This window comes from Aspergillus japonicus (genome assembly GCF_003184785.1).
Source record: "Aspergillus japonicus CBS 114.51 unplaced genomic scaffold BO86scaffold_4, whole genome shotgun sequence".
Taxonomy (NCBI): Eukaryota; Fungi; Ascomycota; class Eurotiomycetes; order Eurotiales; family Aspergillaceae; genus Aspergillus; species Aspergillus japonicus.
Window position 1 is genome coordinate 356,522 of NW_020291641.1, and position 25,119 is coordinate 381,640.

At 52.1% G+C, this 25,119-nt stretch overlaps 12 protein-coding genes across 12 annotated transcripts; 6 read left to right on the forward strand and 6 right to left on the reverse strand.

Annotated features, from left to right (window-relative positions):
• Window positions 1-476: 476 nt before the first annotated feature.
• BO86DRAFT_303408 (Zn(II)2Cys6 transcription factor) lies at window positions 477-2,958 on the forward strand (the record flags this gene model as incomplete). Its single annotated transcript, XM_025667574.1, has 7 exons — window positions 477-553; window positions 612-643; window positions 692-800; window positions 849-1,063; window positions 1,111-1,199; window positions 1,249-1,856; window positions 1,917-2,958. 7 exons carry the CDS (start codon window positions 477-479, stop codon window positions 2,956-2,958), a joined length of 2,172 nt encoding a protein of 723 aa, XP_025531907.1.
• Window positions 2,959-3,375: 417 nt separating this feature from the next.
• BO86DRAFT_415525 (putative haloalkanoic acid dehalogenase) lies at window positions 3,376-5,619 on the forward strand (the record flags this gene model as incomplete). Its single annotated transcript, XM_025674911.1, has 2 exons — window positions 3,376-3,978; window positions 4,663-5,619. The coding sequence occupies 2 exons, from the start codon at window positions 3,376-3,378 to the stop codon at window positions 5,617-5,619; spliced, it is 1,560 nt and encodes a 519-aa protein (XP_025531908.1).
• A 408-nt stretch (window positions 5,620-6,027) lies between these two features.
• BO86DRAFT_445229 (actin-binding ADF family protein) lies at window positions 6,028-7,008 on the forward strand. Its single transcript, XM_025676432.1, has 4 exons — window positions 6,028-6,289; window positions 6,349-6,359; window positions 6,426-6,726; window positions 6,785-7,008. The coding sequence occupies exons 1-4, from the start codon at window positions 6,284-6,286 to the stop codon at window positions 6,917-6,919; spliced, it is 453 nt and encodes a 150-aa protein (XP_025531909.1). The 5' UTR covers window positions 6,028-6,283; the 3' UTR covers window positions 6,920-7,008.
• Window positions 7,009-7,756: 748 nt separating this feature from the next.
• Window positions 7,757-9,098, forward strand: BO86DRAFT_385604 (NAD(P)-binding protein). The gene is made up of 2 exons (XM_025671144.1): window positions 7,757-8,460; window positions 8,542-9,098. The coding sequence occupies exons 1-2, from the start codon at window positions 7,808-7,810 to the stop codon at window positions 8,948-8,950; spliced, it is 1,062 nt and encodes a 353-aa protein (XP_025531910.1). The 5' UTR covers window positions 7,757-7,807; the 3' UTR covers window positions 8,951-9,098.
• A 29-nt stretch (window positions 9,099-9,127) lies between these two features.
• Window positions 9,128-10,560, reverse strand: BO86DRAFT_330099 (uncharacterized protein; the record flags this gene model as incomplete). The annotated part of the gene is made up of 2 exons (XM_025668707.1): window positions 10,219-10,560; window positions 9,128-10,095 (listed from the first exon to the last, which is right to left on the reverse strand). Exons 1-2 carry the CDS (start codon window positions 10,292-10,294, stop codon window positions 9,128-9,130), a joined length of 1,044 nt encoding a protein of 347 aa, XP_025531911.1. The 5' UTR covers window positions 10,295-10,560.
• Window positions 10,561-12,177: 1,617 nt separating this feature from the next.
• BO86DRAFT_303035 (Oligoxyloglucan reducing end-specific cellobiohydrolase) lies at window positions 12,178-13,592 on the forward strand (the record flags this gene model as incomplete). The annotated part of the gene is made up of 4 exons (XM_025667562.1): window positions 12,178-12,737; window positions 12,814-12,930; window positions 13,002-13,050; window positions 13,161-13,592. 4 exons carry the CDS (start codon window positions 12,178-12,180, stop codon window positions 13,590-13,592), a joined length of 1,158 nt encoding a protein of 385 aa, XP_025531912.1.
• A 310-nt stretch (window positions 13,593-13,902) lies between these two features.
• On the reverse strand, window positions 13,903-16,057 carry BO86DRAFT_330105 (prolyl hydroxylase family protein). Its single transcript, XM_025668708.1, has 2 exons — window positions 15,595-16,057; window positions 13,903-15,540 (listed from the first exon to the last, which is right to left on the reverse strand). Exons 1-2 carry the CDS (start codon window positions 15,875-15,877, stop codon window positions 14,369-14,371), a joined length of 1,455 nt encoding a protein of 484 aa, XP_025531913.1. The 5' UTR covers window positions 15,878-16,057; the 3' UTR covers window positions 13,903-14,368.
• Window positions 16,058-16,115: 58 nt separating this feature from the next.
• Window positions 16,116-17,658, reverse strand: BO86DRAFT_406447 (uncharacterized protein). Its single transcript, XM_025674182.1, has 4 exons — window positions 17,111-17,658; window positions 16,869-17,057; window positions 16,523-16,806; window positions 16,116-16,462 (listed from the first exon to the last, which is right to left on the reverse strand). Exons 1-4 carry the CDS (start codon window positions 17,564-17,566, stop codon window positions 16,342-16,344), a joined length of 1,050 nt encoding a protein of 349 aa, XP_025531914.1. The 5' UTR covers window positions 17,567-17,658; the 3' UTR covers window positions 16,116-16,341.
• Window positions 17,659-18,236: 578 nt separating this feature from the next.
• BO86DRAFT_406448 (uncharacterized protein) lies at window positions 18,237-18,907 on the reverse strand. The gene is made up of 2 exons (XM_025674183.1): window positions 18,688-18,907; window positions 18,237-18,638 (listed from the first exon to the last, which is right to left on the reverse strand). The coding sequence occupies exons 1-2, from the start codon at window positions 18,736-18,738 to the stop codon at window positions 18,456-18,458; spliced, it is 234 nt and encodes a 77-aa protein (XP_025531915.1). The 5' UTR covers window positions 18,739-18,907; the 3' UTR covers window positions 18,237-18,455.
• A 1,636-nt stretch (window positions 18,908-20,543) lies between these two features.
• On the reverse strand, window positions 20,544-21,499 carry BO86DRAFT_395468 (uncharacterized protein; the record flags this gene model as incomplete). The annotated part of the gene is made up of 3 exons (XM_025673323.1): window positions 20,544-20,762; window positions 20,811-21,320; window positions 21,377-21,499. 3 exons carry the CDS (start codon window positions 21,497-21,499, stop codon window positions 20,544-20,546), a joined length of 852 nt encoding a protein of 283 aa, XP_025531916.1.
• An 811-nt stretch (window positions 21,500-22,310) lies between these two features.
• BO86DRAFT_415533 (uncharacterized protein) lies at window positions 22,311-23,121 on the reverse strand (the record flags this gene model as incomplete). Its single annotated transcript, XM_025674912.1, has 2 exons — window positions 22,311-22,658; window positions 22,804-23,121. The coding sequence occupies 2 exons, from the start codon at window positions 23,119-23,121 to the stop codon at window positions 22,311-22,313; spliced, it is 666 nt and encodes a 221-aa protein (XP_025531917.1).
• Window positions 23,122-24,236: 1,115 nt separating this feature from the next.
• Window positions 24,237-25,019, forward strand: BO86DRAFT_415534 (uncharacterized protein; the record flags this gene model as incomplete). Its single annotated transcript, XM_025674913.1, has 1 exon — window positions 24,237-25,019. The coding sequence occupies one exon, from the start codon at window positions 24,237-24,239 to the stop codon at window positions 25,017-25,019; it is 783 nt and encodes a 260-aa protein (XP_025531918.1).
• Between the last annotated feature and the right edge of the window lie 100 nt (window positions 25,020-25,119).

Below are 25,119 nucleotides of genomic sequence, written 5' to 3' on the forward strand. Positions count from 1 at the left end.
CAAGAATTGAAATATGATGTGATTTTCTTTGTTTCCCATCTCCAATGTAGAATACGTAATTAGTTGTAATAACACAATTAATTGTAGGACAGAGCCTGGAAGGTCAAGGAATCCTTATTTCCATTAGGCGACTATGTATGGTACCTAAAATGCTCCAAGCTGTAAGGACCAACGAGATGATTCGAGCTCAAGCTGTCCAAGCTATGACTCAAAATATTCCTTCGCCTAAAGGTTGAAGATCAGTCAGTCTCACACTGAATGATGTCCTTCCATTGAAAAAAAGCAAACAGCTATGACAACAGCCTTGTTGCCTAAGGCATGGACTGCATACAAAGCAAACAACGCGCCGCCGTCCCTTCCGCTGATGGAAGCGGAATGCGCCGCACCTCAACATCTACCCAAAATTATTCTTGTTTCTATTCTTCAAGCTGGCTTCAACAACTCAACAGTCTCTTTCTTGAGCTTTTGTGGCTGGAATGGAGGTCCCGCGGCGAACGGGCCGTCAAAAACGACCGCGGGTGCCGGAATCTGCGCGGAAAAGAGCAGCTCAAGCGTAAGCTGCCGCTCTTTGCAGCATAGAGCAAGCTAACCCGTCCGCTGATCGCCGACAGATGTGTCCCTTGTCGGTATCACAAAGAAAAATGTCCAGCACTCTCTCCAGCCTCGCTTGCAGCTACTGATTCATTTCTAGGCGGGGGAGGCGTGCCGTGCGCGCGCTGCCGTCAGTACAATCGCTCATGTCGATTTGAAACGGCCGCAACGCAGCGGCTGGGCAGAGACACCAACGACAATGTTACCAGGTTGGACTTGATTTAAGATTCATACTCTATGGGACTAATATGTACTAGGTCTGCATCTTCTACGACACAAGACAGGGAAGCTGTTATGATCAAGATAATCAAACATTTCATCGGCGATGTGGCGACTGACACGGCGAGTTTGCGAGGTATTGCCGATGGGCTTGAAAAGCGAAGTCCGGACCACAACATTCAGATAATTTCTGGGACGACAGAACCAGAGCCAGAGATTTATTCTCTTGAGCCGCTATCGAGCAGCGCCATGCGTAAGCTTCAATACACTAACGTTTTGAACAATACTGACAACTTGCAGACTATTATGGGGAGCTATCTCATTGGAACTTTTCGCAAACGCTTCTACGTAGGTTGCGAAGTTTGGGCAGCGGGACGGAACAAACCCATGTAATCTGATCTGACCAGCGTTCTGGAGGTTGGGCTGACTATTATTCAGGGAATAGATCAAGTGCGCGGAGTACATCGTGCGACTGAGCTACAATCACCTACATCAGTGGTCTCTTCTGCTATGGTTTACTTCCCACCAAGGGATATCGGAGAGTTCCTCATCGAGACATTCCTTCAATTTGCCCAAACCAATTACTTCTACTTCGACGAGAGAACGCTGAGACAGAAGATGGACTATTACTATTCCCACGAGCATGCGCCAACTATACACGACGCCGGATGGATATGTACCCTTCTCATGACATTTGCCATAGGAACCCAATTTGCCTACATGCAGACAAAGCCGACACCGATGAGCCCTCACCTTTCCCAGAAGATTCCAGACGATCGTGCTGGGTTAGAGCTATATCGATTCTCTTGTCGACTGATTCCTGACCTGATCACCGTGGCATCGGTTGAGACGGTGCAGGCCTTCTTGCTACTGGGTAGCTACACGGTGCCGATCGACACATCTGGCCTGGCTTACACGTATTATGGACTTGCTACTAAGATGGCGATTCAGAATGGCATGCATAGGGATAGCTCCCATCTCTCGCTTGACCCTGATACTCTCGAGTGGCGGAATCGTCTGTGGTGGTCCGCCTACTCACTCGAAAGGTGCTCCCTGCCACTAAAAAGGCTCATGGTCTCTAACTGACTTGACCGCAGTCGCATCAGCATCCTACATGGACGACCAGTATCTGTCTCTCGTCTCGAAGTCGATGCGCAGTTTCCGACCGACCAAGCCTTACCCCTCCCGACCGGAAGAGCTTCAAACCTAGAGAACGTGAACGCAAACATTTTCTTAACGGGCCAGTTGAGCAAGGTATCCCAAACCATTATGCGCCTACGGGGCTGTCCACGCTTTCAGCAAAAGGGCCACCTTCAAGAGCTGATGGTGATCCGGTCTAATCTCAGCAAGTGGTGGTCAACCCTTCCGGCCGAAGTCCACTGCCGAGATCTGACCCCAACTGGACCTCTGTTCCGCTGCAATGTTCACCTGGAGCTGAGCTATGATACCGTGATAATATACATGGGCCGTCCATTCATCTTCGCACCAAAGCCAAGTCACCCGTTGCCATCAGGTTCTAGCAGTGAGAGTCCCATTAACACGCTTTCTGGCGACTGCCTCGACGCTGCGATCCGAATCATCGATCTCTGCCAGCTTCTGCATGACTCGGTCGGGATTGCCCGCGTCTCATATACAGAATTCAGCTCCTGCCGCGCGGCACTCCTTGCATTGATAGCGCATAGCCTAAACCAACAGACAGACCGAGTCCTGAACAGCCTGTCTCAAGGTATGATCCTTATTCGACAAATGTGCGTGGGTGTTGAATCCGCCCGATCGGATGTGGCCGCTATCGAAGCATTAGAACTGGCTCGTCAGCGGCTGCAGCGGCAGGGGGATCGCAAGGAACAATGGAGGCACGATGCACACTCAGGATATAGTCAGTTCCAGCGATGGGCACAGCTTTGGCAGCCTGATAGTCTCACCTCGCACTCAATGCCGACTCCAGGGCCTGGCTCTTTGGCCGATCTCCCCGAGAATTTAACACCGCCCTCCTTCGATGGGTTCTTTGCCTCCTTGCCGCAAGAGCTGGACTCTTTTGCGACCATCACGGGCTCAGATCAGCTGTTCTTGGATGATAGTTGGCTTGGAGAGATAGGCAGTTCTATCTTGCCTGAGGAAGGCAATATTCCTCTCGGTCAAGGGCTGTGAAATTTGAGTGGGAGTTTGATCGAATGTGCATTGTATGAATGATGCCTGTCATGATGACGTTCTTTCTGTAGACTGTCGCGATGATCTTGCACTAGGCGACGCTTGTGACACAGCTGTACTGTTCATAATATTCAAGCTCAGCTCGGAAGCAAGATCCCCTTCTTTGAACGTCAGAGAAGTAAGCAATGGCCGAGCAGGACCCGGGCCGAGAGAAGCAGGTCCGGCATCGGAGTGACAGGCGGGCACTTGATCGGGTAAGCGTACCCGAGTGGGGGATATTGAGGGGAAACGGTTTACTGTCCAGGCTAACTGCTTCTGCTCCCCGCACCGACCGGCCATGATGTATATCTATCCTCATGTTCCTGTCTACTTTGCACATACATCAGCACAATCAGAACACAATCTCCACTAACAACCATGGCTCAATTATCTGACTACCGTCTCCTCACATTCGACGTCTACGGCACGCTAGTCGACTGGGAAACCGGCATCCTGACCGCCTTCCAGGCCACACTGGACAAGACCAACGCGCAATTCTCGCGCCAACATCTCCTGACCCTCTACCACGAGCTGGAACATGCGCAACAGGAACAGACCCCAGATATGCCATACTCCGAACTTTTGACCACCATCCACCCCACTTGGACAACGCGTCTGAACCTCCCCGCCCCCTCCCGCGACGAGAGCATCCGCTTCGGCGAATCGGTCGGCAACTGGCCCGCCTTCTCGGATACCGTCGACGCGCTCAAACGTCTCTCAAAGCATTACAAACTCGTGGTTCTTTCCAACGTCGACCGCGAATCATTTGCCAAGACGAATGCTGGGAGTCTCCAGGGAATCCAGTTTGACCTGATCATCACCGCGCAGGACGTGGGAAGCTACAAGCCCGACCTGAAGAATTTCGAGCACATGTTGCACGCGGTCAAAGAGAAATTCGGAGTCGAGAGGAGTCAAGTGCTGCAGACGGCGCAGAGTCAGTTCCATGATCATCATCCCGCACGCAAGGCGGGGATCAAGTCGGTCTGGATTGAGAGGCCTGGGGCTACGATGGGGAACCTGGAGGAGACGGTCTATGATTGGAAGTTCGATACTCTGGGCGAGATGGCGGATGCGGTAGACGGTGGACGATGAGATTCTACGCTTGGTGGGGGGAGATGAAGCCACGATAGACCCAATAGATGAAGTTCCCTATTTCTCGTTTTCTCATCTTGTCCCTTCCTCGGGTTCAACTTTGAGTACTAGGTATGCACGATCGCATACCGCAATCCGGGTACAAGTACCCGAGTGGGGACGGAAGGGGAGCAGAAAAGTGGGCACGGAGCAGAAAACAGCATAGCCGAGTGGAGTAGATGCAAGAGATGGACGAATACTAAAAGGGCTTTAAAGAAACCTGGGATTGAGGGACACAAGCTAAAATAATCTCCGAGCAAATGTCCATCTTCTTCGAGTCTGAAGCTTTTACACAACACTACATGCGCCCCAGCACTACTGTACGGTGAGTATCATAACCCAAGTGCAACCCATACAGCCCTTAACATAATCTCCAGACACGCTATCTCGAAAATCATCTCCTTACCTGCACGACAACAACTACACTCACAACGCAAAATGCGGTTCGCAGATGCAAGTCCCCTTCCCCACACCCCAAACCCTCCAACCTCATAACCCACCCCCATTCAACCCAAGGAACTAACAAAACAACAGGTAGCAGTAACCTACACCGCCGACCAATTCCACGGCCTCTACCGCGGCGGCAAACCGCACCACGCCCCAGACTGGGCGCACGTCGTCGAGCGCGCCCGCGCCCACGGCTGCGAGAAGATGCTCCTGACAACGATGACCCTAGCCGGCGCATCCCAAAACCTGGCCATCGCACGCGAGTACCCGTCGATGTGCACCATGACGCTCGGCGTGCACCCCTACCACGCCAGCGAGATCTACGCCGACGAAGCCACCCCAAACCCAACTGACTCCTACCTCGCCCGCCTCCGCGAACTCGGCCACACCCTCCTTGCGTCGCACCCCTCCCCGCTCGTCGCCTTCGGCGAGATCGGCCTCGACTACGTGTATCTCGACCGCGCCGACAAGGCCACCCAGCAGCGCGCGTTCCGCGACCAGCTCGACGTCGCGGTGGAGCTGCACCTCCCGCTCTTCCTGCATGTGCGGGGCGAGGGGGCGTGCGCGGATGTCGTCGCGATTCTGCGGCCGTATTTGGAGCGTCTGCCGGCGGGGAATCGGGGGCTGGTGCATTCGTTTGCCGGGTCGGCGGAGGAGATGCGCGTGCTGGTGGGGCTGGGGTTCGGGATCAGTGTGAACGGGGTGAGTTTTCGGACGGCGGAGGGCCGCGAGATGGTGCGCCAGGTGCCGTTGGAGGTGTTGCAGTTGGAGACGGATGCGCCGTGGTGCGAGATTGTCGAGGATGATGCCATACGCCAATTTTTGGAGGGGGCGAGGCCCCTCCCCGCTGCGAGGAAGAGTAATAGGTTTGTGGAGGGGTTGATGGTCAAGGGGCGGAATGAGAGTTGTACGATGGAGCGCGTGGCGAGGGTCGTGGCTGGGTTGAAGGGGTTGCAGGTGGAGGTTGTTGCTGAGGCTGTGTGGAGGAATAGTGTTGCTATGTTTGGGTTAGGGGAGGGGGAGGGGGAGGAATTGAAGAATTGAAGAGGTCCGGTGTTGATAGACTACTGCATATATGCGTCATGTGAATATTTAGAATTAGAATTGCTATGGCGGAAAGAGTGATTGCTTACTGGTGTTGCAGTATTCATAGAGCTACGGCTCGCCTGGAAAGTGAGCCTTGGTTATTACACTCGGTGCTGTTAGCGTCATGCTGTTCGTTGCTTGATGGAACTGGGATGGAAACACGAAGAATAAATAGCATTTGCCGAAGACCACGAGTCTACCAGTGTGTAGAGGCACAATGCAATACACATACCTTTGTGTGGCCGCAGTACAAGCATTCAATTCACAACCACAACTCCTTAGTTGCTGCCTGATTCCACGTCGTAGTAGATGCTTTCGTCGTCAGTCTTACTACGTTATAACTCTTGTCTCCATGTAAATATAATCAGAGAATGTTTAATCATTTCCAGGCAACTATAATTCTCAGTGACAATGATGCTGAGTTCTCCTGCAATGCTGAGCTTCACAACTGCTGTTGCCTGTCGATGAGCGGGAAGCCGTTGGCGCTGTATGGATTCAATGCTGCCTAGCACAAGGAACATATATAGCAAGTATTCGCTTCCACCTTTTCTAAGATAACCCAGATGGTGATTTCGTATTTCAACAATAAGTCTCTTTTCCGGATTATCAGGACTGCTTCAAGATGTCGGTGAGTGATACTCTTACCATGAATTGTCCGACTCAGCACTGACAATCGTCTAATCTCAGATGTCTTCAGGGTACGTCCCGTATCTTCACGGCACCTAAAAACATTCCTCTCAATCTTTCTATCTGACCATCACCAGAGTCGTAATTTCGAATGAGTGCATCACCGCGTCCAGATCACTCCGCTTTGGCAGGGGCCCCCAGAAGCCCCGGTTTGTGATCTACAAAATCTCCGACGACGAAACTACCGTCGAACTATGCGAATCGTCAGGCGAACCAGACTACGAGGTCTTTCTTCAGTCTCTCTGCGCGGCAGCAGACAGCACGGGGAAGCCAATGCCACGATACGCCGCGTACGACGTGGAATATGACCTCGGGGAAGACGGAAAGCGCTCTCGCCTGGTGTTCATCAGCTGGGTCCCTCAGGAAACACCATTGAAGGTGAGCTCCACCACATTATCTTCGACAACCTAGAATCAAAGTTGACACTTCTGCAAAGCTGTGTATGTTGTACGCGACTACAAAAGAGCAGCTGAGGAACGCGCTCGATATTAAACTTGCCATCCACGCGGATACCCCGGATGAACTGGAGTGGCGGAATCTCTTGAGCGTCGCCAGCGGGGGGAGAGTTTAGAGATTGGAGTTCTTTTTGGGTGTCTTGCTGTGCAAAGCGTGCGGTTGGTTTTGTTGACAACTTGTCTTCAGTAGTGGATAACAGCTGCCATCCTGCGAATACATTTTTCTTTACGGTCTTCACCACACAACTGAGTAATTCCTGATTAGGAAGATAACTACCTTTGTAAGCACATTTGTAAGCGCCTTTGTAAGCAAGTGCAGTAGTATAGCTTTCTTAAGTAACTAAAGCAATCAGGTATCTGCATTGTCATTCTAGGAAGAATAATTGGGTGTAACATAATTTGGACATCGCTTCCACCAATTGTATCATACATAGTAGAAAGCCTACTTTGAAAGACAGACTGTTCTAGTCAAGTTCATTTACTTTCTTAAAAGTGATATAACTTTACTGTTTCACTCCCATATAGTGTATTTATGAAGGTGCTTAGAAGTAGGACATGAACTTATTTTACTGGCAGATGGAAAAATACAGAACAAAATAGAGTAAAAGGTTCAAAACACATTAACGGGGACGGCTGCTATGCACCGTACCCTGAATTTTACCATTACTGCGGAAGATCGCGTCATAGCTCCTCGTCTGCACCTACAGCAAGGGCAGAAACACTAATGCAAGTGCGTATAGCTACAAGCTTCGCACCGGATGACTAGGCTCCAGAGCATACGGACAGCAGCACTGATGCGTAAGCATGCGTAATCATCCCCGGGTAGTCCTGAACCCGGTGGCCGTAGACCGAATCCATCGGATCCCGTTGTACCCGCCATGCCGGTCCTCCTGCATCTAGACCGTGCCCTAGTTCTTGCATATCCATCAATATTCCATAATTAGCATGCTAATGCTCGCAGTTACTCGGGGCTATCAGACGTAAATTCGTTACTTCTATCTATCATGGCATCAAGGAATCCGGAGTTCGTGATCTCCCCAAACATTGGCGCCGGTCTCCGCACCTTCGTGTATTCGCAGCTGTTCGTCACCCCGCCATATCCCCGCGACTCCTTCGCCGAACAAACCATCATCGTCACCGGCTCCAACACAGGGCTGGGACTCGAAGCCGCACGCCACTTCTACCGTCTGGACTGCGCGCGGCTGATCCTCGCGGTCCGCAACACGGCCAAAGGCGAAGCCGCCAAGGAGGATATCCTCCGCAGCAACGTCACGCACCGGTCGGACGCGGGTGCGATCGAAGTCTGGCCGCTGGATCTGTCGAGCACCGCATCCACAATCGCATTCGCGGAGAGGGTGAAGGAGCTCGATCGGGTCGACGTGTTGATCGAAAATGCAGGGATCAACTCGGGGCAGTGGACGCTGTGCGAGGGCCATGAGCAGGCGGTCCAGGTCAATGTGCTGAGCACATTTCTTTTGGCGCTGATGCTCCTCCCAAAGCTCCGGGCCACAAGACGTCTCACCGCCGCGGATGCTGTCCACCCGCATGTGGTGATTGTGAGCTCGGAAGCGCATCGGTTGACGTCGTTTCCGGAGATCAATGCTCCGATTCTTTATGACGAGCTTAAGGTGAGGGAGCGGTTCAGTCAGCAGGCTAGGTATGTTACTATCCCGTCGATACGCTGGCGCTTCTTTGGTTAAATGCGAAGATTTGAATGGCTACTCATGATGACCCAAAGATACCAAGCCACGAAATTGATCGAAGTACTCTTCACGCGGGGGCTGGTGGCGAGGCTGGGCGATAAGCAAGACACTATTGTCGGGGATACTCCACCGGTGATCATCAACCTAGTCAATCCGGGTCTTTGCGCCTCAGACCTCGCTCGAGGCGAGCCACCCTCGATACTTGCACGAATAGCGCGTTGGATCTTTGAGCGAACCACCGAAGTGGGAGGGAGGACCTTGGTGATCGCTGCCTCGGCCCCGAAGAGCTCCCATGGCGAGTATCAAAGTGACGGGAGAAATCAGAGTGTAGAAGATTGGATCTATACGGAAGCTGGTCGAAGAGTACAAAGGAAGGTTTTCGCGCAGACGCTTGGAATCCTGGAAGAGCGCCGATCCGGGATATCCCAAGAGGCTGGTCTTTAGACAGCAGGGAATCGAACGGGGCCGGCGAAAGGGGGCTTGATTGTCGTAGAGGCACTATACACACACACACACACCACGCTGCCTTCAATTCTTGCGATATTGACTCTTTTTGTTTGGAGGAGAGATTAAGAATTATTGCGGTCCTAGCTGTAAAGATAAACAAACGAATATCAACGATCACGGATATGTTTTTCCTTCCTCGCACACCCTCTTGAACACCTCCTCAGTATGCTCCCACACCTTTTCCACAGCGCCCTCGCCTCTCGTCCTCTCGATCTTATTATTCTTAGGATACGCCTCCCCATCCCAATTCAGCCAGTAAGACCCACCCCCCTTGACCCCATCACTGCCAACAGCAACATCTCCATCCACCGCTCCCTCAGCCTCCCCCACACGCCGGGAAGGATACCTCGGACTCGTCGCCGCAAACAAGTGCCGCTCCCCACTCTCCCCAATCGGCACCAAGAAAGGCGACAACACCTTCGCGAGCACTGTGGTCAAGATCTTCCCCGCGGGCAGCTCCCGCATCGCCCCCGTCGCGACTCCAGACGGATACGCATGCACAAACGAGGTAGCGGGGCACCTGCGCGACAGCTCCTCGAGGAAGAAATTCCCCATGAGTCCCGCATGATGCCCGCACTTCTTCAGGCTAAACGTCTGCTTGAGACTCAAATCCTGAAAGTCGAGCACCCCGGCCCCGCCCGCCCGGACCGCCACCTGCGGATCCAGCACCGAGACCACCCGCGAGAGCCCCCCCGAAGGTTTCTGCTCCGCGGCAGCCGTCAGCAACGGCATGAGCTTGGTCACAAAGCGCATGCGCGCGTAGTAATGCAGCACGAATTTCCGGTCGAGCCCCTCGGCGGTCTCGTCCCGGCCCTTGAGGGTCAGGTACCCCGCGGTCATGAAGAGGAGGTTGAGGTGGGATTCGCGGGCGCCGATCTCGGCGCAGACGCGGTCGACATTTGTTAACAGGGAGATGTCGGCTTGGAGGAAGGTGGGCTGCGCGGCGGGGTTGGTGGCTTTCAGGTCGGCGATGGCGCGGTCGGCGGCCGGTTGGCTGCGGCCGATCAGGTAGATCTTCGGGGAGGGCGTGTGTCGCGCCAGGTTGAGCGCGGTCGAGAGGGAGATGCCGGATGTGCCGCCTACTTTTGGGGTGTTAGTATTGATGTATGGTGGGGTGGAGGATCGGTGGGGGAATGGGTAGTTTTGGTAGGTAGTGGGTTGTTGGGGTTGCTGTGCTGTATAGGAGGGGAAGTGGTACGGCGTACCGAATACTGCGACGAGATTGGGGATCCCGGATTTGAGGGTCGCATTGTGCGCTTGGATGGCTTGGAGGGTCACCATCGCTGCTTGAGTGCCAATGTGTCTTGTGGAATGTAAATGGATGGGTGATTGAATTGGAGGCTGTCTCAGTGCGCCAGCAGTTCGTGGGTCGGGTATCAGGCTAACGGCGATAGGCTTTGGTGTTGAGTGGCTAGAGCTGGGTGTTGGGTTGCTGAAAGGGGTCGCTGAGAGGGTTGGTAGGGATGTAAGTTTGATCCTATGGTAGACGCAGAGAATAATGATTCAGCGGTGCGTCTGGTATTTAAATGAGTGCGAGAACCGTATAACAATCGGGGTTCAAACGGAGATAAAGAACACTCTTGAGATCAGTGGGGAAGGCATAAGCCAAACGCTGATATTCACCTAATCTCCTAAACTCCAGCCAATAGGATTCCACAACGCATGTGGCTGACGTTAGCCACCCTTCTGGCTGACAACAGCCACACCTTGCATGCTTGACTGATGATCGACCACAATACGGCTGTGTTTGAGTTCCAGGCATCCGCACGGTCGTCTATAGGTTGATCAGAAAAAGAATGCCTTTGATTGAGAGACGCAGCAAATCATTTCGAGCTCGCCAAATCCATGTCTTCGGGCCGTATGCAGTGTCTATGCTAATCCTGAGAAAGTGGAAGTGGAAAAGTTGACCTTGCATCACGGTCCTGTCGAAGAGAGTTCAACACGTGGGCACATCACAGTCAACAAATTCACAGCCGATGGAGCTTCGTCGCATCAACGGCCCTCTCTGCGATCAGTCAAATGTGTTGGAAGACAGGTGATGCAGACGTCGAGAGAAACACCTTGACACTAACTTCAGCCAGAGGCAGTGGGATGAGAACTGTAGCTTGGAATCTTGACCATTTCTTCGCCAAGGTAATTCATGGCGGAAATTTCGGTAGCCATGTCTATTTCCATGATATACGTGCGCAATCCATCGCGCTGGTGAGCCTCAATTTGTCTTGAACCTGAAACCTGCGTCAGCAATGATATCTCTTAAAACATGTGCATCTGTCTGCAATTCAGGTGGGTGTTGCCGTCTTCTATAACTCGGCAGACAGAAATGGTCAGAACCGGTCGCTACAGTCGGTTGGAAATGATGAATCTTGAGGCCAAGATCTACCTCTGCTTGTTTAGATCGCTTAGGCAGCTAAGTTCCGTAGTCTCTTATTCCCCTCGGAAGACTAGCCCAGCTGTAGGGGAGTGCGGAAGAAGCTGACAACGAGCGGATTTATAGACTGATAGTCAGTTTCCAGCGTTTGGTCCATGGCGCTAACTCGACCTGGCATGTGCTGACATACCAGCGGTAGCAGTCACCCACTGCTAGTGATCGTCAGGAACAATGAGCTGAACATCTCGAACCCCTGCACACAGGCATTCTTGCTTCCCATGTACACTCAGACCGCTACTCCGAACATCAGTACCTGGATGGCTGGCGCACTTAGTCCACCGGCTTTGCAATATGCCGAGGTCAATAAGACGCCTAGAAACACTGAGAAAATGCCAAGACCCAAGCAGTTGCGGGGTTTGTGGTATGTTGCCAAAAGCTCACTCAGTACATGGCGCCATCGCTCTTGACAGTTGAATGACTGCAAAACCATTCCTTATTGCCTCATCTCGGCGAGGGCTACCTGCAGGTACTAAAGACGCCATGACGTAAAGCGAAGAATCCCCAGGTAGCAGGAGAATGGGGTGAAGAACCCATGCGGCGGTCTCCCCCTCCCGATTGACGGAAAATCTCCCGAATGGGATGACCAGGGAGGAGATTAGCCCTAGAAGAACAACTCCGGCGGGATATGCACCCCGCAACTTCCTCGACTCGGAGGACTATAAATTCCCCCGCAAAAATTTGCGGAGTGCGTATCCATCAAGTGCGAGAGTCCATTGGAAAACCAAACTCAAGCAACATGAAGCTCACCGGCCTCGCCTCGTTGGTACTGCCCCTGCTCCTTTCACCCTTGACGACGGCGAACCCATTGCCCAAGTCCAAGCCGAGCACCATCACCACCTACAGCGAGACGGTCATCTTCGACCCGCCTTCCAACTACACCATCCCCCGCACGCTTTACGCCCGCACCCTCGAGCTACCCTCTGGAGTTCTGCTCTCGACATGGGAGAACTATTCGGGCGACACTGACGGCCTCGTCTACTTCCCCATCTACCGCAGCACCGACCATGGCGCCACCTGGAAGGAGATCTCGCGGGTCGAGGATACGCACAACAAGATTGGGCTGCGCTGCCAGCCTTTCCTCTACTACCTGGACCAGAAGCTGGGCGGCTACCCGGCAGGTACCATCCTGCTCGCAGGCAACAGCATCCCCGAAGATCTGTCCACCACGGAGCTCGACCTGTACGCCTCGCGCGACAACGGTGTGACCTGGGAGTTCGTCTCCGAGATCGCCAAGGGAGGCGAGGCGTTGCCGAACAACGGGTTGACCCCGGTGTGGGAGCCGTTCTTGCTGGTGCAGTACGTCTCACCCGTCAATTGCTGGCGTTATCCGCGGCCCATACCCGGACTCTCACAGTTGCTAACCGAACATCAGCAAGGGCAAGCTCATCTGCTACTACTCCGACCAACGGGACAACGCGACCTACGGCCAGAAGCTCGTCCACCAGACCACGACCGACCTGAAGAACTGGGGCCCCGTCGTTGATGACGTGTACGTGCCCCCCCCCCCCCCCCTTACCTCCCCTTCCACTTCCGAAACAAAAGGCTAACAAGCAACAACAGCGCCTACCCAACCTACACCGACCGACCCGGCATGCCCATCCTCGCCCAGGTAAGACAAGACTGTCCTCTGGTCCCACAAACAACTCCACACAGCCTGCATCCGCCTCCGCATCCCCAACCTTATTACCACCCCCCACTAACCCAACCCTGCAAATCCAGCTCCCCAACAAAGCCTACATCTACATCTACGAATACGGCTCCTACTTCAACACCTCCACCTACAGCTTCCCGCTGTACTTCCGCATCGCCAGCGACCCGGAGCAGATCGCCGCCGCCGAGGGCCAGCGCCTGGTCGTCTCGGACGGCACGCAGCCCACCTCCTCGCCGTACGTGGTCTGGAGCCCCTACGGCGGCACGCACGGCACCATCATCGCCAGCAGCGGCACCCAGAGCTCCGTCTTCGTCAACCAGAATCTGGGGCAGGGCGAGTGGACCGAGATCGCCACCCCGGAGAGCACGAGCTACACCCGGGATCTGCGCGTGCTCAGCGAGGAGAATGGCCGGTATCTGTTGATCGCCGGTGGCGGGGTGCTCAATGGCGCGGACAATCAGGTTACGGCCAGTTTGGTGGATTTGAGTACTGTTTTGTGAGGGTGAAGACCTTCAGATGTAAGGGAAGGGGATGTTCTGTACATAGTCGCGAGGTTGGGGGGGAGTAAGAAGGGGATTTTTTTGAGATAAGGAGGGTGGTTTATACATCTATTTGCCACAGGCCGGGGGTTCTGGAAATGAAGGAATTCATGATGCCGTTACCGATCTGCCCTGCAGGCATGTCTCTTGCACTATAGAGAAATCGTGGTGGCTTGCAAATCCCTGTCTGATCATGCCGGAGGGAATTGGTAAGCGGACAAATAATTCAGCATGCCCTCAATTTAAACTGAAGCGTGTTTCGAGAAAGATGCGGACCGTGTTTTAAGAAGGTACAGGCTTGATGGTCAAATGGGTGGGCAGTCCCTGAGGTCATGTTTCTGAGGGAGAGCTTTGGTTCCTTTGTTTGTGACTTCAAGAACACAAAGAGGGGCAGAGACATGGCGATGACTGGATATGATGATCCGAAACCTCCGATGCGAGTGGTTGAGGGCACTTGAAGTCGCAAACTTGGAGATGGGAATGTGAAACAACCCCGTATAACCACCACACAAGTTGCGGAGGCAAGGCTCCTCGGGAGGAGTAGCGCGGTGGACGATGACAGAGACAGGAACAGTGACTCTATTGATCGAGTCTAAAGTCTAGTGTTGTCCTCTACTGCTATACAACATATAGTCTTCGGTCGGACCCACCATCGGGGTCCCGACCGGGTCTTCGGCCTCAAGGGCCGAAGAATGGAAGCAAAGCGGGCAAGGGGGGTGCACCAAGTGCGCACCCTCTCATCCCTGTCCCGGCTTGACATCATATTCTACATCGCTTCTAATAATATACTTAGCCCCCTTCCTCACCCCAGTCCCCTCATGCAACAGCGCGCCGTTCGACTCCCCGTGCGGAAACAATGCGACCGCCCCCATCACGGGCCGCACAGGATAGGCGTTCAGCGTGCCTTCCCTGGCCGCAGGCAGGAAGAAAGTCGTCTCCCCGCCCTCGAACTCGTCGTTCAGGTACAGAAGAAAGGTGTACATGGAGCTCTGCCGGTTGTCCTCCGGCGAGGCGTCGTAGACGTATTTGTCCTCCGGGGTGATGCCCGACGGCGGCCAGGCGCCGTCGATGTGGCATCGGTATTCGGCCCCCGGGACGTAGCGGTACACGCGGAAGCGGCGGTTGAGGCCGCGCGCTTGACAGCCGTTGATGGTCTGGGGGACGTAGGGCGCGATGCGCGCCCAGAGCAGGTCGTGGAAGGCGGTATCGACGACCCAGTAGAAGTTGTGGGCCAGGATGCTGATGTCGCCGTCTTCGCGGAGGGGCGCGTCAGGGAGGAAGCCGACAGATTCGCCGGCGGCGATGATGGATTTGCATTCGGCGGGGGAGAGGATGTCGAGGGCGAGGCCGAGGCCCGGGACATAGGGGTGAGGGTGGTATTTCGTGGGTGGTGGTGTGGACGAGAGTGCGACCGCGTTGGGGCTGGTCGTATAGAGGATGGCGGGGTGGTGGTTGGGGGGCTTGCGCTGGGGGCCGGGCGTTGTTTCGATGATGCGGAGGGCGGAGGGGGAGGTTGGGGCCGACTCGAGGATGGATTTGTCGAGGACGGAGGCATAGACCTCAAGTGGTGGGCTCGATGGTCGGAGGTCCCAAATGGATTGAAAGGCAATGGGAGATGTGGAGGGGACCGCTTCCGGGCTCAGATCGATGGGAGTGCTGACACGTAGAACGGCGTCGAGGACGCTGAGAAGGTCCAAGTCCCTGGCGGTGCGCTCGATGGTGGCCTTGCCCTGCATCCCGGGCTGCGTGGAGAGGCCGCTAACGACGTCCAAATCCCTCACCCAACGACACAAAGCCCCAATCTTCGGTTGTTCCCCCCTGATTCTCATCTCTGCGAGTAGGACCCTGGCGTCAGTGTATTTCCCGTCGGCCATAGCGCCGGTGATGCGTGCCGTCAAATTAGCGCCCTCTGTGGAAATCCGAGTCAGTGGCGAATCTCAAGAGGAGACGAGAAGTAACGGACCAGCGCTGTTCACGCCTGTCGTACATGCCTGGCGAAAGTCATAGACCGCGGCCCGGAGGTCCTTGCATGCTTTCGACTTGGTCAAGCCGGGGTATTGTGTGAGAGTGGTGAGCGTCTCAACCGTGATATCGAGCTCCTCGTCCGAGACGACCGTCTGAAGATTTTTCGGCTCCAGGGAGCCTCCATCTGGCGGGGGCGTTAGAATCGATGTGGTCTTGGAAGCCTTTTGCGGCAGATCGACCTGATTGTTGCGCTTTCGCTTGGCAGATTTGGACTTGGCCATGGTGATGTGATTGTGCTGGAGAGGGGGAAATGGTTGACAGGTTCTCAATCTGGGGATGGAGTCGATGCTGGGCGCAGGATTGTGGGGATGACTAACCCTTATCTGATTCTTGCCGAGGTTTTGGACCCACTTTTCGAAGATCCCCAACCTCCGAGTATGTTGAACTTCGTTCTAGTGCTTGTGCAGGGCCAGGAAGGTTCACTAAAGGTACATCGTTTGGGTATCCTGCGGGAGTGGTGTCTTGAATAAGTCTCGAGATAGCGTCTCCCGCCACTTTCATTGCGAGTAGAGAAGGAGCGCCTCGGGACTGTTTTTGTCCCCCGAAGACATATTTCCACTGCAACGAGTTGGACGCAATAAGCATGGCTGAAAAACAAAATGGTCTGTAATTTTCGATGCTGCTACTTTGGCAGTGCATTGTAGAAGCCCGCCTCGACACCCAAATTCCCTCATCCATCTTAAGCCTAATTAACCAGATGCTGCACAATAAGATCGACTTCCTCATCCACCACCTCGAAGAAATGCTCCGGCGGGTACTTAGAAGTCCAGCCGATCTGCTTACCGTGTACAGCGGTGAACGAGCATCTAGTATGAAGTCGTTAGTATTTTCCACCATCAAAACCAGGGCAATGTGGATCTACATACTTCCCACCCAGGACCACCGCAACAGCCGACGGTGGCACGCCAAGCGCCTCACCCATTCGAGCCAAGGCCGACTCATCTGCATCCATGACGACCTCATCGTCGACTACATTGTGTTTAGCCAGTCCCTTAGCCATGGCAGCGTAGATGTCATTCCACGGCAGATTGCCCGAGGCAGCAAGAAAGAACCCGTTCTTGCCATATCCGATCTCATCACCCGAAAGAATCTTGCGCAGGATTTGGAGATACAGGTCCGCGGTATCAGCGACGTGGCTTACTGGCCAGCTCTGAAGATGCGTTAGTGAGCATTTCCCTTCAGTCGTACTCGGAGAAGAATGGTTTTGCGCACCGGATTATCGGTATCCACTCGGTACACGCGACGCAACTTCTTCGCAGCCCGCACAATGTCCACATCCTGGATCGAAATCTGATTACCGAACCCTTCTCCTCGTCCATACACCAGACAGGGCGCGAAGATGTAGCTTCGCACTCCATGGGCTTCTGACATGTCGATCACGTTGAGATTGGCATTCGCTGGCTTTAAGATACTTAGTACTCTCACGTCATATGCTCAAATCAGAGGGTACACACCTCAATGACGAACTCATGCGGCGGCGTCGCATGTTTGACGATGCTATACAGCTCGGGATCGGTGTCTAATAATGGTCGGTCGGTCGGGATGCCAGCATGGCGGCTGAATAGCTTGGCACCGGTGGTCTGTAGGAAATGTACGTCGAGATTCGTCTTCTGCTTGACCAGTCCCAGTGCCTTGATCAGGGTGGGCTGATGCTTTCCAGTGAAGGCATCGATCAGGAAGTAGATGATCGTGATGTCGTTGTCGACGATGAGCTGGGTGACGGTGTCGTGGTCGTTGATGTTCGCTATCAAGGGTTCGGCCCCGTACTGCTTGACTTTCTCGCCTTGCTCGGGTGTTTTGACAAGGGCGTAGAGCGTGTGGTATGGCGGGAGCTTGGCGTGGTTCCAGCGGGCGAGGATCGTCCCGCCGAGGTAGCCTGAGGCACCCGTGATTAGAATGTTATGCGACATCTTCGAAATGCAGTTTTATAGATTGATTGAATCTGCTTCGAATTGAGTCATGACTTCTTAGAGACTTATATCCACCAAGACGTACTTTTGACATGACCTACTGCTGGTTTGTTCGTCAACCCGTCAGTCAGCCTTGTGTTGCTGGTGCCTACCTCTATCGATAAGCATTACTAATGGGGAAATTGCGGATTTGTCATTTGTCATTTGTTCTTACTCAAGACTTGAGAAGTAACTTAGGCAACAACATATGATTAGAATCGACCCGGTGTACATACTACCAGGGCATGAAATGGCATCGTTCGATTTTCAAGCAGGGGCAGTGCCAACCGTGCCCCGGCGATCCTCCGCAATGAATAAAACCCTGACATATACGGAGTACACTTTGCACCAATTGAACCACTCCGTCAAGGTGGCGGCTCCCGTGCCGGAGAACTAATGTTAAATCAATATAAGCATATATAACTTTCAATATGTCCTGGTAAACGCAGCAATGCGAGCTTTTCTCGAGCAAGCGGATCTATCCTTATCTTGGATGATCAGCAATGGGGTGATGATGCCTCGAATCGAGATCTTAGCACGTTCCTACATGAATCTATAGCAAATAGCTACTTCATCACTATCGTGAACCAGTGTTTGTGTATCGCGTGTTTTGAAGGTTTTCTGGTAACTTGGTAACTCGGGTCTTCTACACTGCTAAATCAACATTTTTGGTCAAAATGACTAGAGAATGGCATGGGCTTCTAGCACAATCTGGCCGCTAACGGGATCAATTTTCATACATGGTCTCGACTTTCGTCGAAATAGCCACTAAGCATCTGATTACGACAGCATGAAATATGACGATGTGCTACAATCTGGGAACCCCGCCTCCACTCTTCGCTGCAACTTTTCATCTCTTTGCAGCACCCGACTGCTGAGATCCGCCACCCGAGCCGGCGGTTCCTTGCTGGGATGAACCAGAAGATGAGTATGCTGCGCCGGGGCTGGTGCTCGCTGAGCTAGCATGTCGGTCGCCGGCGGCTTGGGCCCGTGCTGCGAAACCACCCGAGCTCATGTCACCCCCGCCTTTGGCCTGCTCATCAATGAGAAGCTGGATTGTCTGGCTCACCGGAAAGCTTTACCTGGCTGGACTGAATCCGCGAGCTATCGGACTTGCTCATGGGATTTGGCATTTTGATCTGGATTTGAAAGTGCGAGATTCGGGTTACTGTTGAAAGAACGGTGTTTGTACAGTGGAATGGATATTGCTAGGTGCGTTGTCTTCCTGTTTTTCTTCTCGATCTGAGACGGATTGCCGCTAGCTCTTATAATGTCTGAGCAGTGACCAAGACCTTGAGTGTGTGTTCAGAATGATATCATGAGGAGAGGGGATCCGAGACTTTAAGTGCCGTGCCCGCGGCGAGATGAATGTTCTAGGCCCCGCAATTATCAACTGCTTGTGGCGTGTGACACACAGTCTCACAAAGAAGCAGTCCACATGACCGAAGATTGTTCGTACAAACCAAGCGTGGATTACCCTCGTCAGCTGAGTTCCACTAGGCCGTCTACTTCGACTGTCCTCAAGCTCCGCATATGTTTGCCCTTCATCCTTGAGAGCCGACCTCTTTCAACCGGCTGGTGACACCATTTGCATAAGTTCGATCAAGTCATTGCACCTCAGGTACAAGCCTTTGGAAGGCACCACAAAGCCCGACTCAACGTACGACACCGAAACCCTGCTCTATTTTATGAAGTCACTGAGCATATTTGTATATTCGACGCTGCAGAAATCATCGCTATCCACATAGCCCTTCTGCATGGGTTCTCAGATCTCGAGCCGTCTCCACACAAATATCACTTGCGGCTTCGTAGCTCAACGAAAAAAAGTAGTGGTTGGACCCAAGGATCAGCCTAGTATACATCAAAAAGTCATAACTTAGACTCATTTGCTCACCGGGCTTTGGCTTTGGTAAAGTTCCGCATAATCTTCAGTGCGATCAAAATTGCATTGATGCCCGAACTATTCCTGACTTGAAGGAGAGTGACTTGGGCCATTCGGGTGAGATCCATGCTCAACTCTTGTCAACCTTGCTGCTGAGCAGAGAGTTGGTCGGCCAATGTGCTTGTGGCGATGTCCGTGCAAGAGAAGGTACAAGTTTGTAGCGGGCGTACTGGCAGAGGGGACGATGTGGGGAATATATGGAAGCGGCTTGCGTCAGTCGGAGTCATCCAAGAGGGGGTCCAGCACACCCTTCTGATCCAGTTCCACGGTACCTGAGGCGAAGTGTATACGCGGGGAACATGACATCCATGGATCTATTATCAGGCTATGCATCATTGAAAGACGTTGTATGATGCCACGCTCTCATTCTAGAAAGAAGAGTTTAGTGAATGAATATATCGTGGATGTCAGACTACCGACGATTCTGTAACATCACAACGATTCAGTCCATCTTTCTGTCGACTGCCATTTGAACCAAGACTAAGTTGGCTCCGATCAAGGAGTGCGATTCAAGAGGCAGTGTTTTCTGTATCGGGGTAGAAGAATGCTGCTCTGAAGATTTTGAGACATTGGATCCATCATAGTAACTTCTACTCTTTGTAGCCGTGTCGAATAATGACAGGGGCAGAATTGGGAAGATCATAGAAGTAAAGAAGGCTCGCTCGTGAGGATAGAAAGTGTCTGGAGTGGTGGCCGGGGAAGATCACTGGGATCTGTTACTGGGTTGTAATCCAGATTTGATTTGCTAGTTCATTACCGCTATACATCACAACAACAGAATTCGGCGACGGGAAGAAGAAAGGTGCACGAGAAACAAAGCAAGTATCTTTCAGTCCTCATTTCTGCTGAGGAAGGCCCCGTCCCAATATTTCGCAGTCATAACCGGTCGGCGCTGAATGATTGCACCGTCAGAGAGAATAGGTCATCAACATATCCAGCCCACAGTTAAATGATATCTCTGGTAAATCACTGAGCATGAGTCCACATACCAGTCCCTTAAAACTCCATCCATGGTCTCGGGATTTGGTCGTCATCGATGGCTCCGACGTCTTCGTCTTCGCTGTCTTCGTTGTCTGCATTTGCTACGCCAGGACCAGGCCAATTTGATCTTTTCCAGCCGCTCAGTCCCATTTTGACCCGCTTCCAATACGTGTATGTCGCATCGTAGTAGCAGGGCCATGCCTTGTGGAGCTTCCCCTCCACGGCATCAGCGGCCTGAAGAGCCATCAGCGCCAATATTGTTTAAAATATTTCCGTGCTTACCATATTATTGACAAAGGTGTTCATCAAACGAGCCTCGAGATCGAACCATCGTTGCTGCTCTTCTGTGAGGGACTTGTCCTCTGGCAAAGTGCGGGACACATCGAAATCAATCCACAGCACTCGTTCTTTCCCTCCCGAGCAGACCATCATGTTTCTCGGATAGATATCGCCATGGAGGATATTTATCTGGTTCATCTCGAACAGGGTATTACGCAATGTCTCCGCCCTCTCCTTCATGTAGTTTGTCAGTTCGATTTGCTTCATGTTCGGGACGTACTCGATCAGTATGGCTTTAGGAAGGAGGCTGTCGGGCGGGGTATCCCGATTAAAAGGAAACAGATTAGGCCAGTAGGTTACGTCGATATCTGTCATGAAACCGTAGAAGTTGGGGACAACGCCTAGCGCGCAGAGGCCCTTGGCTTTTAAGCGTTGATAGGCGGCGACTTCGCGCATGCACAGGCTGACTTCGTTCTCCGGTGGATCCCATTTTTGTCTAGGTCTCTCGTGGAACTGCGCCATGTTAGCTTGACGGATGTGTTGAATAGAGCCGGTCGCCGGCGACGCACTACTTTCATAACACAGTCCATTCCATGCACGGATACTTTGTAGATCACCGACTCCTCGCTGTCATGGAGGACTTCTAGGAAGGTGACCTCCGAAGGAGAGAGTTCAAGCTGCCCTGAAGCCATGTTGCATCTCTCTTCTTAACTTCAGATGAGGAGGTTGAGGTAAGTGCAAGGGAGGATTTGTTGATAAGTTTCGCTGCTTGATTGGGAGTGAGTGGAGGAGAAAAGAGAAGAACGGGTAGCCATTCACTGAGGCGGCTGATGCCTAGGGCTCTATGTAGGCAGCATGCTGCCTTCCTGTTTCACATGCCGGTCATTTTTAATGTATGTTTTATGGTTAGGGACCTATTAGCGACAATTTGCAGGATTATTACTACTGTTTGATTATGATGCTGCTAAGGTGGATTAAAGTACCTAAAGCCTTAGCCAGGTAGCTTTATAATTCTGTGAGGTGTCCGTAGTCAGTTTCTCATATAAGGTTAATACAAAAACCCTTGAAGCTTACTTTATCTTAGAGCTTAAGAAGTCCTATATTGAAAGCTTCACCATGTAATATGTGATACCAGCTGATATTCTAGCTAGTGACATTCCTCCAAAGTCCAAACCTAGCTTCCCTTCACCGTCTCCTGGTATCAAACGTAGAGCTTAAGTGATCTTGTATGAAATTGTTCTTGTATGAAAAAAAGAAAAACAACTCCCAGGTCAACCCATAGACTGTAGTCCAGCGCTGTAAATATGGCATAGTTTCGGTTTTTGCCCTGGCATAGAACTGTAACAGTGTCTCCAGCCTGACGCACAATCTTTGCTTTTACCTCCTTGCCTTGCTTTTCCCTCCTTGCCAACTTTTCCCACTCTAAGCTGATGTCAAACCTGCTAGTTATCGGTTAGCATAAGTAAATTCTGAGGAGAGTAGCACAACAAACTGTTGAGGATCTCAGTTGAGACGCCATCCGCGTTCGTCGGCTGCCAGCATACCTAAGTACCAAAGTGCAAGAAGCACGGTCATGCATGGCTGGTCTGGAGTTCCGCGGTCCGTCCAAGGAATTGAGTCCGACACTTGCAGTTCACCGTCGCGGTTCAGCCTTTTGATTGCAACCAGCTCTTGATCAGTTATCACGAACCCGTAACGGGTATGGTGCTGCTTCATATAGTAGTTCACTTGCGATAAGATTTGCTTGAACTCCTTCTGGACATGTTCATCACGATCGTCGATCATATTCAAGTTCCATTTATAGGAAGGCTTGACGTCGCCGGGAAGCCGGTTGGGCCGCCGACGTAGATGCTCTGCGGGAGAAGTAGGCAAGGGCTGGCGTGTACTTGTTGATGATGGCAGCCATCGGGCCTTCGCTGTAGTGGACAACTGTAAGTTTGGGCTTCTTGTTAGACCGTTCTAGGTGTCTGAATGCATGCAGAAGTGCCTATTGCACCTGGGGCTTGAAGTGCTCAGTGATCCTAGCGGCATTAGTTGTTTCTGTGGTAACACCCTCTATGGGCCGTGAGGTGAAAGAGACATTTAGAATTCTGGTATTTTCAAGAAGTGTTCCAAAACGTGATCTCACTCGCTGATAGGTGAACTCGCTGAAATAGGTAACCTCCGTGATATTCGAGGAAGAATATAGGCCTTGAGTGTTCCTGGTGTTTCGGGTAGAAAGGTCGGTTATCAGGACCTGGGGGATTGTCCTTGGGGCTTTTTGCCGCAAGTCTTGTGGAGACACGAGGTTGGGGTTCTGGTTTGGATCCGCCATTAGGATAAGATATTTGACAAAGACGTAATTCGGTCAAATCACACAGCGACTTGACATGAAAGGGGTTCCCGCCAAGGAGTCAACAAGATCAACCTGGACAAAACGGAAGGACAGCAACGAGGACTGAATACTGCGTCGGCAATAATAGTGGGATAAGGGTCTTATAACTGAATTGAAAGCAGGACAGTGTCTGAGATCTCACTCTCACTAAACCATCTTAACTCTCAGTATCTAGTGGTATTCAGTTCTGTCTTTGCAAAGATTGTAGTAGAACAAGAGCTGTAGGAAGAAGAGAAAGATCATAGGGATAGGTTAAAAGTTATTATTGATCAAAGAAATAGTTCTGGCTGGAGCTTCATTTCACTACTTCTCAAGACAGCTCTCGCCCTGTATTACAATTCACCGATGTCACCTGTGAATATCAAGAGAGTGAATATTTGTTGAGCTAGGGATCTACCGTCTGATAAAGGGTCTACAGTATACTGACTGTGTGAGCTGAGCGAGGCCGCTTCTGCAACCAAAAACCTTTCCTGCCACCGAGGCCGGTCATGCGAGCGAGATCATCCCTATAAGTGTTGAATTGTGTGATGATTCCTGCGAGCGAGCCCTCACAGGAAAAAAGCGGCGCATAACAGCGAAAGCAAGCATAAATAATAAGTATAATCTGTCTTCGGCAAGCCACCTGAACTTCCAATCAGTGTACTTCAAAGCCTGTGAAGTTCCACCAATCAACGCAGCCAACCCCTTGTGCCCCGATGGCCAGTCCCTGGTAGGGCCCAGCAGTCAATGTGCTTTGCAACAACAGCACAATTTCTAGATCTACCAGACCATTAATCGTGTTGTAGAGAGTGACGTATGCTTCTAGAGACTAATTAACATACTAGAGTTTACATACTTACAAATAGATACAAAGTAGACCTATGTTGTGCCATACAGTTCCACCCAGTCACATGACTGCCACGTTACCATGACACATACACTGAGACCCTTCTCTCTTATAGTCCAGACGTTGCCTTTCATCTTTGTCTGACACCAATTCTTATCAAAAACCAACAATCACAGCCTTCAATTTATTGTTTCGACAGATGTTGAGAATGGATCTCCAAGTGACTTTAATGGAATTCTTGCAGCGTGGGTTTGAATCACCTGCCTGCATAGACTCCGCTAATGAAACATCGTACAACACACGAAGCCTTTATTATCAAGCCGAAGACATCAATTATACAAACCAGTGGGCCGAATTCAACATCTTATTGATCAAAGAGCAGTACAGTGCCTTGCTTCAATCAACCAAAATCGCAGTATATAATGATTTCTTTTCGCCTCAGTCCCCCCCGCCGCCTGTCGTCACCAATGAAGTCGTCTGTTGGCGCGTATGGCAGCACATCATGCCCCGAGCTGCACGCGCCCTTTGCTACGGATTCAAGTCGCTGAACGCGAATAGCCCCTCATCTGCACTGAAAGCACTTATACTTGATGGTGGAACTGCAGGCTTGACTCCTGACCACTTTGCACCAGACCTAGGCTTCTTCGATGACAGCCTTCCTTGTGAGACAAGATCGAACCGAGCCCCTGGAGTATGCCAGCTATCAAGCAGATGGTCGTTTGCGCTGCAGAGCCATCCGAACCCGGCTAAGCGACGAGAGTTCAAACAGCTTTTGTCACGGGTCAATTGGTATATGCGGCAGCATCACACGCGCTATGGGTTCATCCTGACAGACCGCGAGTTTGTGGCAATACGACGGCTGGACGGGCCCGGAAAGGGAAATTTGGAGCTGTCAGAACCGGTTTTCTGGGAGGCTTCGGGCACAGTGTCTGACCCACGACTGACGATTCTTCTCGGGCTTTGGTATCTGGGGATGCTTGCTGCAGATGAGGAGAGCTGCTTTCTCGAGTGAACCGGCCAGATTTCAGTCATCATATTCCGGGGGCTTTGCTGCCTTTAACTTTGTAGCTTGGGTGGCCTTACTTTTAGATTGATATTCAGTCGTGGATTCT

Excerpts from the sequence above, each read along its gene's own strand:
- BO86DRAFT_445229 (XM_025676432.1), top strand. Across the intron at positions 6,727-6,784 it reads CTCAGGAAACACCATTGAAG|CTGTGTATGTTGTACGCGAC; the intron begins GTGAGCTCCACC and ends ACTTCTGCAAAG.
- BO86DRAFT_385604 (XM_025671144.1), top strand. The coding sequence starts at position 7,808 with ATGGCATCAAGGAATCCGGAGTTCGTGATCTCCCCAAACATTGGCGCC. Across the intron at positions 8,461-8,541 it reads CGGTTCAGTCAGCAGGCTAG|ATACCAAGCCACGAAATTGA; the intron begins GTATGTTACTAT and ends GATGACCCAAAG.
- BO86DRAFT_330105 (XM_025668708.1), bottom strand. The coding sequence starts at position 15,877 with ATGGCCAAGTCCAAATCTGCCAAGCGAAAGCGCAACAATCAGGTCGAT. Across the intron at positions 15,541-15,594 it reads GACAGGCGTGAACAGCGCTG|AGGGCGCTAATTTGACGGCA; the intron begins GTCCGTTACTTC and ends GGATTTCCACAG.
- BO86DRAFT_406447 (XM_025674182.1), bottom strand. The coding sequence starts at position 17,566 with ATGTCGCATAACATTCTAATCACGGGTGCCTCAGGCTACCTCGGCGGG. Across the intron at positions 17,058-17,110 it reads CGCATGAGTTCGTCATTGAG|CCAGCGAATGCCAATCTCAA; the intron begins GTGTGTACCCTC and ends AGTATCTTAAAG. Across the intron at positions 16,807-16,868 it reads GAGTGGATACCGATAATCCG|AGCTGGCCAGTAAGCCACGT; the intron begins GTGCGCAAAACC and ends ACGCATCTTCAG.
- BO86DRAFT_406448 (XM_025674183.1), bottom strand. The coding sequence starts at position 18,738 with ATGCCAAATCCCATGAGCAAGTCCGATAGCTCGCGGATTCAGTCCAGC. Across the intron at positions 18,639-18,687 it reads CGCGGATTCAGTCCAGCCAG|GCCAAAGGCGGGGGTGACAT; the intron begins GTAAAGCTTTCC and ends ATTGATGAGCAG.